At 44.9% G+C, this 10,368-nt stretch overlaps 1 protein-coding gene across 2 annotated transcripts in view; it reads right to left on the bottom strand.

The window, feature by feature from the left end:
* The window catches only part of qsox2 (quiescin Q6 sulfhydryl oxidase 2), a 63,904-nt gene extending 56,559 nt beyond the window's left edge, over positions 1 to 7,345 (bottom strand). Inside the window, exon 1 of one of the 2 annotated variants that reach the window (XM_063073604.1) lies at positions 6,822 to 6,960. In XM_063073604.1, the coding sequence (XP_062929674.1) occupies positions 6,822 to 6,830 (9 nt within the window). In that variant the 5' untranslated portion in view covers positions 6,831 to 6,960. Of the gene's footprint in view, positions 1 to 6,821 lie in introns of both variants that reach the window. The other variant, XM_063073603.1, reaches the window with a different exon arrangement.
* Between the last annotated feature and the right edge of the window lie 3,023 nt (positions 7,346 to 10,368).

Here is a 10,368-nt window from a genome sequence, read left to right on the forward strand (position 1 = left end):
AAGAAGTTGAGGGTCTAGTCTCAGGAGGTACAGAGGCACAGGTTTAAAAACAATGTGATTAATACTGTAGAGATAATAAGTGTTGAAAGCTGAACTGTAATCAATAAGTAGCAACCCAATGTATGTTTTGCTGATGTTTAGGTGCTCCAAAGCTGAGTGCAGAGCCAATGAGACTACACCCACTTTAGACCTGTTGCGAAAGTAAGCAAAATGCAGCAGGGTCCAGATCCTTGCTCAGGCAGGAGTTAAATCCAGCCATAACCAATCTCTTGAAGAAATTCATCATAGTAGACAAGAGTGCAACTGGCCAATTGCCATTGAGGCTGCTCACTCTGCTCTTCTTGGGCACTGTATGATTGCTGCCTTTTTGAAATAGCTGGGAACATCATACTGTAGCACTGAGAGACTGAAGATGTCTTTAAACACTCCAGCTAGTTGGCCGGCACAGATTTTTAGTACCTGGCCAGGTTCACCAATGGGTCTTGATGCCTTGAAGTGTTTTTTTCCTTGAAGGATGTTCTGACCTCAGCCTCCAAAACAAAGATTGCAGGGTCGCCAGAAGCTGTGGGAATTCACAAAACGCGCATAAAAAAGTGTTAAGCTCATTGGGGAGTGAAGCCTGTAATTCATGCTGTAATGTATGACTTTATAGGAGTAATGCTATACAAACCCTCCCACAGCAGTCATACATCTCTAATTTCACACAAAATTTCCTTTTTGTTCTCATGATGGTCTTCCATAGGTTGTTTATAGGATCCTGGATTGCCAGTCTTGAACACAATAGATTTAGCCTCAGCAGATTGTGAATCCCCTGGTGCATCTAAGGCTTCTAGCTTAGTAAAATACAGTATGTTCTCAAAGGTAAATACTCATCTACGCAGGTCTGAAAGTTGGTAACGCTGTGACATATTGATTCAGATCCGAAGATGAATACTTAAATCTGGTCCAGTTTACCAACTAAAAGCAGTCCTGTAAATGCTCCTCTTGCTCTCTTCACCATACCTTCATGGGGCTCACCAGTGGTATTGCAGTCACTAATCTCTGCCTGCATGCCAAGAATAGAAATACAGCCAGATGATTGGGCTTGCCAAAGCGTGAGAGTGAAATGACACGGCAAGTAGCCATGATGGTGGTGTAACAGTGATCAAGTGTATTGGCTCCTCTGCTTCTGCAGATAACATGTGGGTGATAATTGATCAGGGATTTCTTCAAGCTGCTTCAATAATTCATTCTTTTGAAAACTCATAGGAAAAATCTGTTCAACCTTTGCTCAGTAATCAACACCTGAGAACAGAAAAACTTATGAATTTACACTAAAATAACTCCAAGCAAATTTATCCTTCTTTAAATAAGGAAATCATAAATGCAGATAGCTGTTCGGGGGGGGGGGGTCAGAGATGGAGTCAGACATCCTGACTATAATATCCATGCCCCTTAAAGTTGCACCAATTTCCCACTTACTTTCCTAATTACTTTATCCACTATACGTGCATGAACACAGACAGCCACACAGCTTCAAAGACCTGGGTTCAATCCTGATCTTTGGCACCATGGAATTGGCACTCTTACGATAACTACAAGGGTTTCTCCAGGTGTACCGGTCTTCTCCTATGTCCTAATGGTTAGGGTTTGATAGATCAACTAGCCACTGTAAACCACCACTACTGTGCAGGCAAATGATAGAATATGGGAAGGGCTGATGGGAGTGTCGGGAAATTTAAATGGGATCAGTATAGAATTAACATAGGTTGGGAATTGATAGATCCTGCAGATGCTGGAAATCTTGAGCAACACACACACACACACTCACAATATAGATGACTGCTTGATGGACTGAAGGGCCTTTTAGGAGCCATGCATCTGTTTTCGATCTACATTGCATATTTACTATGGTAACTAGTCATGTGGGTGGTGGCACGGTAAAAGCGAAGGGAATAAGTTAAGTATTCATGCTTCATTGTGGTTAGTTTATAAGAGCTGGAGACTGATGGATGTCACAGCTTTTTGTTGACTGCTTAATTTCCTTTAAGTCCACTCAATTGCATTGGTTGAAGATTGTATGTTTTGCTTATTGCTAATAAAGGATAGAATACATTCTTCGACATTTTGGAGCATTATTATTGGATTGTTCAGAGGGTACATCATAGAAGGATAACTACCTGTGGGGTCACCAGCAGTGGCAGTGGTTTGCTCAGGTTTCGATGCTGTATACTTCTACAGAAAAGCATTCTATCATCTGCATTCATTTCAACAATATTTTATATTATTTTTACTCTCTATGGACAACCTCACTTTTTATTCCACCTGCCATATTTTGCCCACTAATTTCTAACTAATAGACTCAGCACTTTTATTTAAGGCATCAATAAAGAGTGCAAACAACAAAAGTCTGAACACTGACGTCTGTGGCAATCCAACAGGTACAGCTTGGAAAACTAAAAATGTAAACCCATTTATCTTTACTGTTTGTTAGCTAATCCACCTCTGGGAGTTGTGTTCGGTGATCTTTCATCGAATGCCTTCAGAAACCAAAATTCAGCAGACTCCCCTTTATCCAACCAGTTTCTTACATCATCAACAAATTTGAATTTCCCTTTCATAAAACACCAGCTGCTGGGTTAGTACTTCCTGAATCAATGATCCTCCATTAATTCAGTATGAACATCATTTGTTTTTAGCAACATTATAGTCAACATTGTAGCCAGGAAAGTGAAGGGCTATTTGGGAGGGAAGGGTTATAGTCTGATCATGGAGTTAGGTTAAAAAAGTCAGCACAACATTGTGGGCCGAAGGGCCTGTTCTGTGCAATGCTTTAACTAATGCTTTTCTACACTGGCAACACAACATCAAATGTTGATAAAACTATTTTAACAGGAGTACACAGTCATTTTATCAGCAATCTCATTACTCAGAAATTCATAACCCGAGGCCAACACCCAAATATGTCAGACTGAAACTCTACCAATATACACTCAATGTCACTTTATCAGATACACCTGTACACATGCTCACAATGCAAATACCTAATCAGCCAAACACGTGGCAGCAACTCAATGCATAAAAGCATGCAGACATGGGGTCCTGCCAAAGGGTCTCAGCCTGAAATGTCGACTGTACTCTTTTCCATAGATGCTGCCTGGCCTGCTGAGTTCCTTCAGCATTTTGTGTGAGACATGGTCAAGAGGTTCAGTTGTTGTTCAGACCAAATATCAGAATGGGGAAGAAATGTGATCTAACTGACTTTGACCGTGCAATGATTGTTGGTGCCAGACAGCAAGGTTTGAGCATCTCAGAAACTGCTGATCTCATGGGATTTTTACGCTCAACAGTCTCTAGAGTTTACAAAGAATAGTGTGACAAACAAAAAACATCCAGGGAGCAGCAATTCTGTGGTGAAAATGCTTGGTTAATGAGAGAAGTCAAAGGCGAATGGCCAGACTCATTTGAGCTGACAGGAGGGCAACCGCAATTCAAGTAACCACACATTACAAGTGGTGTGCAGAAGAGCGTCACTGTGGCCAAGACCATCACTACACGCGCTAACCAGAAGCCATGGATGACCGCGAAGGTGCGTGCGCTGCTGAGGACCCGTGACTCCGCCCTCAGAGCAGGCGACAAGGCAGCCCTAACAACAGCGAGGGCCAAACTGTCCCGGGCCATCAGAGAGGCAAAGCGTGCACACGCCCAGCAAATCCACAGCCACTTCCAGGACAGCGGCGACACTGGGCGCATGTGAAAAGGCATTCAGGACATCACCAACTGCAAGACAACGACACCTGCCTGTGCTGGTGATGCCTCCCTCCCAGATGCGTTGAATAACTTCTAAGCTCGTTTTGAGGTGGAAAGTGACGTGGCAGCGAGGACGACCACCCCTCCTCCAAACGACCAGATGCTGTGTCTTACTGTAGCCGATGTGAGGAGAACCCTGTGCAGGGTCAACCCACGGAAGGCTGTTGGACCAGACAATATTCCTGGCAGAGTGCTTAGAGGATGTGCAGACCAGCTAGCTGAGATTCTCACTGACATCTTCAACATCTCCGAGCAGCGCCATCATTCCTACATGCTTCAAGGCCACCACCATCGTCCCCTCGCTGAAGAAATCTTTAGTGTCCTGTCTCAACGACTACCGTCCCGTCGCACGCACATCAATCATCATGAAGTGTTTCGAGGGGCTCATCATGAGGCACATCAAGACCCTGCTGCCCCCCTCACTGGTCCCCCTGCAATTCGCGTACTGTCGCAACCGTTAACAGACGACGCCATTGCCATCACCCTCCACCTGGCCCTAACCCACCTGGACAAAAAAAAAGACAAGTACTGTACATTCGAATGCTGTTCATAGACTTCAGTTCAGCATTCAACACAATCATCCCTCAGAAACTGATTGGAAAGCTGAGCCTACTGGGCCTGAACACCTCCCTCTGCAAATGGATCCTAGACTTCCTGACTGGGAGACCTCAGTCAGTCCAGATTGGAAGCAGCATCTCCAACACCATCACACTGAGCACGGGGCCCCCCCCGCCAGGCTGCGTGCTCAGTCCACTGCTGTTCACTCTGCTGACCCACAACCGTGCTACAACACACAGCTCGAACCGCATCATTAAGTTCGCCTATGACACGCCCGTGGTGGGTCTCATCAGCAAGAACGATGAGTCAATATACAGAGAGGAGGTGCAGCAGCTAACGGACTGGTGCAGAGCCGACAACCTGTCTCTGAAGGTGAACAAAACAAAAGAGATGGTTGTTGACTTCAGGAGGACACGGAACAACCACTCTCCACTAAACATCGACGACTCCTCCATAAAGATCATTAAGAGCACCAAATTTCTTGGTGTTCACCTGGCGGAGAATCTCACCTGATCCCTCAACACCAGCTCCATAGCAAAGAAAGCCCAGCAGCGTCTCTACTTTCTGCGAAGGCTGAGAAAAGTCCATCTCCACCCCCACCCCCCCACATTCTACAGAAGTTGTATTGAGAGCGTCCTGAGCAGCTGCATCACTGCCTGGTTCGGAAACTGCACCATCTCGGATCGCGAGACCCTGCAGCGGATAGTGAGGTCAGCTGAGAAGATCATTGGGATCCCTCTTCCCGCCATTACAGACATTTACACCACACGCTGCATCCGTAAAGCAAACAGCATTATGAAAGACCCCACGCACCCCTCATACAAACTCTTCTCCCTCCTGCCGTCTGGCAAAAGGTACCGAAGCATTCGGGGTCTCACAACCAGACTATGTAACAGTTTCTTCCCCCAAGCCATCAGACTCCTCAATACCCAGAGCCTGGACTGACACCAACCTACTGCCCTCTACTGTGCCTATTGTCTTGTTTATTATTTATTGTAATGCCTGCAAGTGTTTTGTGCACTTTATGCAGTCCTGGGTAGGTCTGTAGTCTAGTGTAGTTTTGTGTTGTTTTACGTAGCTCAGTGTAGTTTTTGTATTGTTCATGTAGCACCACAGTCCTAAAAAACGTCTCGTTTTTACTGTGTACTGTACCAGCAGTTATGGTCGAAATGAAATAAAAAGTGACGACTTGAATGCACAACGCATCGAACCTTGAAGTGTATGGGCAACAGCAGCAGGCCACACGTGGTTCTACTCCTGTAACTAATAAAGTGGCCACTCAGTGTGAACCTAGATTAAGGGATTGCCACGTCACAAAAGAAATGATTTGCATTTCAATGCATCCTGAATAAGTACTTTGCATACTTGATACTCACAAAGGACAAAATTTCTGACAGATAAATTCAACATCCTCATTCAATACATCTCCCTCAAAAGCACCTATTGGCCTTCAAAATGAGCATCAATCACAAAAATCAACTTTCAATTTCATTTGCTGACAAGGACCAAAGATAAGAAATAATTGTTTAACTAAGCTTTCTTTTTGACAAGTTAAAGTAGACTTTGTATTTACTTCCTAATGAACCCCCTCATATTCTCTACACAAACAGCAGTGTTGATCTGAGATGTACTGTTTAAAACACAAATCACACTGCTTTTCCTTATTTTAGTGGAAAAATTTCGGTTACCACGGAAAAGGAATCCAAAGTTCAAACTGCAATAGAAGTGAGAAATGGCAAATGCAGAAATTCATATTCATGTATCTCACTAATTTCAACATTTCTTAAGAACAGTATGTGAACAAATTGTTATGGAACAAAGAAACTAACCGCTCAGATCAGATAATTATCATTCAGCTCCTTAATCATCATTCTTAATAACTATAATAAAGCCAAAGTATCGTCAGCAACGGGCAAATGAGATAAATACACAATGAAGTCAACATATGGTTGGAGAAAGGACTCGAGTACTGATGAGAAGAATACAGAGCTTCAAACGATCTGTTGGAGGAATGCAACAGATCGAGTAAGTCTATGGGGTTGAAGGGTGGGTGAAAGAACTGTCAACATTCTGGGTTAAAATGTATCATCAGGACAGAGCTTGTACTGGGAGCTGAAGACAATGACTCTGGTCCATCGAACACTCAGCTGGACAGATTACAACTTTTCCAAAGTGGAACACTACGAACCACTATTTACACTCGCCTCTGATAGTGTTTTTTTTTCGCATTATGTCTTATTTTATGCTCTATGCGGTGTCTAAACCTAAGCTTGTGCAATGAAGTTTTAAAAAACGGTACTTATACCACACCGTACCTGTGCATATAGCAAAAAACCCGGCTTGAAAAGCACCATATGGCTTAAGCAATCCAGAACGTTCATCAACAACGGACAAGGCTGACCTCAACACAAGCAAATTTCAGAACTACGGCTGGGCAGCGACAGCAGGGTCTGTCTGGGTGTTGTGGGACCCACCTTTGACATCGCGGCCCAACGCTTTCCAGGTGGGGGCGAAGTTGACGCAGTGGCCGCACCAGGAGGAGTAGAACTCCACCGCCCAGGCGGTGGTCGAGTTCACCAGCAGCGCCTTCACTCCATGGGCCTCCAGGATGACCACCGGGTCCTGGCTGTTGTACAAGCCGGCGGCATGGCCGTGCCGCAGCAGCTGCACCAGGAAGGTAGCGGCGGCGGTGAGGGAGAGCAGAGCCCGGCAGCTCAGGCGCTTCCCCCGACACATCGCGGCCATCGTTTTGAAGCGCTGCGGCCAACAGCCGCCAGCCGCTCGTGCAGCTTCAACTCTGACCCTACCGGCCTGACGTCACCCAGGGACGTGCTTGGTCTGTCCCCAGGCAACGGGCGCACAGCCCCGCCCCTCTCTGCAGCGTCTCCATCGAAGCGTGACTGCGCCCACCGAGACTGAGATCAGAAGCTGCAGATGCTGGAAATCAAAAGTCAAAACTCAGGTTAGCTGAAAGACGAGAGAGAGGGAATGACTGGAAATGGAAGCAAACAAGTGCTTTAAATTCAAAGTAAATATCCTACCAAAGTAATATATGTCACCATATACAACCCTGAGATTGATTTTTTCAATAAATCCATAATGGAATCAATGAAAAACCATACCGACTTGGGCATTCAACCTGTGTTAAAAAGCAACAAACTGCAAATACTAAAATAACTAAATAATAATCAAAAATAAAAATAAATAAGCAATAAATATTGAGAACATGAGATGAAGAGTCCTTCAAAATGAGTACATAGGCTGTGGGAACATTTCAATGGCGGGGCAACTGAAGTTGTGTAAAGTTATCCGCTTTGGTTCAAGAGCCTGATGGTTGAGGGGTAATGTCGGTTACTGAACGTGGTGGTATGAGTCCTGAGGCTCCTGTATCTCCTTCCTGATGGCAGTACCAAGAAGAGATCATGTCCCAGGTGGTGGGGGCTCCCTGATGATGAATGCTGCTTTCTTGCAACAGTGCTTCATATAGATGTGCTCAGTGGTGGGGAGAGCTTTCCCTCTGACAGACTGAGCTGTATCCACTACTTTTTGTAGGATTTTCCATTCAAGGGCACTGGGTGTTCCCGTATTAGGCTGTGATGCAGCCAGTCAGTACTCCATTACACATCTATTGAAGTTTGTCAAAATTTTAAATGTAATGCCAAATCTTCTAAGGAAGTAGAGGTGCTGCCATACTTTCTTTGTAATTGCACTTACTTGGCCCAGGACGGGTCCTCCGAAATAATAACACCTTGGAATTTAAAGTTGCTAACCCTGTCCACCTCTGATCCTCAAATGAGGACTGGTTCATAGACCTCTGGTTTCCTCCTCCTGAAATCAATAATCAACTCCTTGGTCTTGCTGACACTGAGTTGTGGTGGCTATCCCTCGAGGTCGAGGATGATGGTCTCCGTTCTGAAGAAGTGGCCCACAGAGTGAAGACACCTGTGCGTGTATTTGTTTAACGTGTACTTGCTGTTGCACTCCAAGAAGCACACGATACTTCACAAATAAACTGACTGATTCCAGTGGCATGGAAACCACGACGATTGGAGCTGATGGATTTGTTGCAGCCTTCATCCGCCTTCACAGCTGTTGAGTTCAAAGTAACTTTGTCCGCCTGTTCCACCGTTGAGATCTTGGTTGGATTGTTCTTTGTCAGGGACCTCACCCTCAACCTTAATGCCATGGGTGACCCTACCAGGAGCATAGCTCCAGACAGCATCGCTCTTGGGATCTCAGGACCACACAAGCTTCTCCACTACGACAAGGCGACAATCCATGGGGTAATTGAGTAATTGACATTGAGTAAGAGGTTGTTGTTATGGCATCATTCAGCCGGATTTTAAATTTCTCTCCTATGTACTGATTTGTTACCACCTTTGATTCAGCCTACAATGGTGGTGTTGTCAGTAAACTAGAATATGGCATTGGAACTGTGCTTAGCCACACAGTCATCAGTGTAAAGTGAGTAGAGCAGGTTCTAAGCACACAGCCTTGTGATTCACCTGTGCTGATGGAGATCGTGGAGGAGATGTTGTTGCCAATCCAAACTGACCGGGGTCTACAATTGAGAAAATCAAGGATCCAATTGCACCAGGAGGTATTGAGGTCAATCTTGAAGGTTATTGGTTAGTTTTGAGGGGATGATGGTTATTGAAAGCTGAGCTGTAGTCAATAAAGAGCATCCTGATGTATACGTTTTGCTCTCCAAATGTTCCAATGTCGAGTAAGGAGCCAATGAGATGGCATCTGCTGCGGACCTGTTGCTCCGGTAGGCATATTGGAGGGGATCCAAGTCACTTCTCAGGCAGGAGTTGATATGCTTAATCACCAGATTCTCAAAATACTTAATCACTGTGGATGTAACTGCTACTGGACGACAGTCATTAAGGCAGGTCACCTCATTCTTCTTAGGCACCGGTGTAATTGAAGGCAGGTGAGTATCGAGACTGCCGAGGTGAGAGGTTAAAGATCCCAGTGAACACTCCAACCAGATGATCAGCACAGGTTTTTAGTACCTGGCCAGGTACCCCATCTAGGCTGGATGCTTTTTGTGGATTCAGGTTTTTGTGGATTGACAGTCCTCGAGACTGAAATCACAGGATCATTGGTGGCAGCCGGAGTTCATGATGGTTCCTCCATGTTTTGATGGTCAAAGGGAGCAGAGAAGGCATCGAGCTTATCTGGAAGTGAAACCCTGCTGTCTCCTTTGTTGCTTGGCTTAACTTTATAAGAGGTAATAGTATTCAAGCCCTGCCACACTTGCTGTGCATCCTTCATTGATTCAAGTTTATTCTGGAATTGGCACTTTGCCTATGAAATGGCTTTCTGGAGATCGTACCTGGACCTCTTGTAATTTTCTCTGTCACCAGACTTGAATGCCTCTGATCTGGCTCTCAGCAGATTGCGGATCTCATGGTTCATCCAGGACTTCTGATTGAGGAAGACTCCGAATGATTTTGTGTGGGGACACGCACAAATACAACTGTTTTAATAAAGTCTGTGACAACCATGGTGTATTCATTCAAATCCGCAGATGAGGCATTGAACACGGCCCAGTCCACCGACTCAAAGCAATTCCATAGCCGCTCCTCTGCCTCTCCTGACCACCTCGAATGGACAGCTAAGTGATCAAATTTAACGAAATGTAGTCCAGACATGTAATGGTAAGCATTCTTCATCAGTGGTCTGGTGCATTAGGACCTCAAGTGCTACAGGTTTTATGCTGATGGTAATTGGGCAGGGTTTTTTTCAAAACAGGTCTGGCTGAAGTCCCTAACTATGATTTGAAATTCATCGAGATAGACTGTTTCTTGTTTGGAAATGGCCTCATGCAGTCTCAAGTGCTTGACTATAGTTGGTCGCTGATGATAGGTAAACTATGGTCAGGATTATGTTGGGGAATTCCCTAAGTAAATATAACAGATAGCATTTGATCATTAGGTGTTCAAGGTCAGGGAAACATGAGTTTGACAAAACAATCATTGCAGAGCACCATCGAGCATTTATCATGAAACACAC

This window comes from Mobula hypostoma, chromosome 21 (assembly GCF_963921235.1).
Source record: "Mobula hypostoma chromosome 21, sMobHyp1.1, whole genome shotgun sequence".
Classification (NCBI taxonomy): Eukaryota; Metazoa; Chordata; class Chondrichthyes; order Myliobatiformes; family Myliobatidae; genus Mobula; species Mobula hypostoma.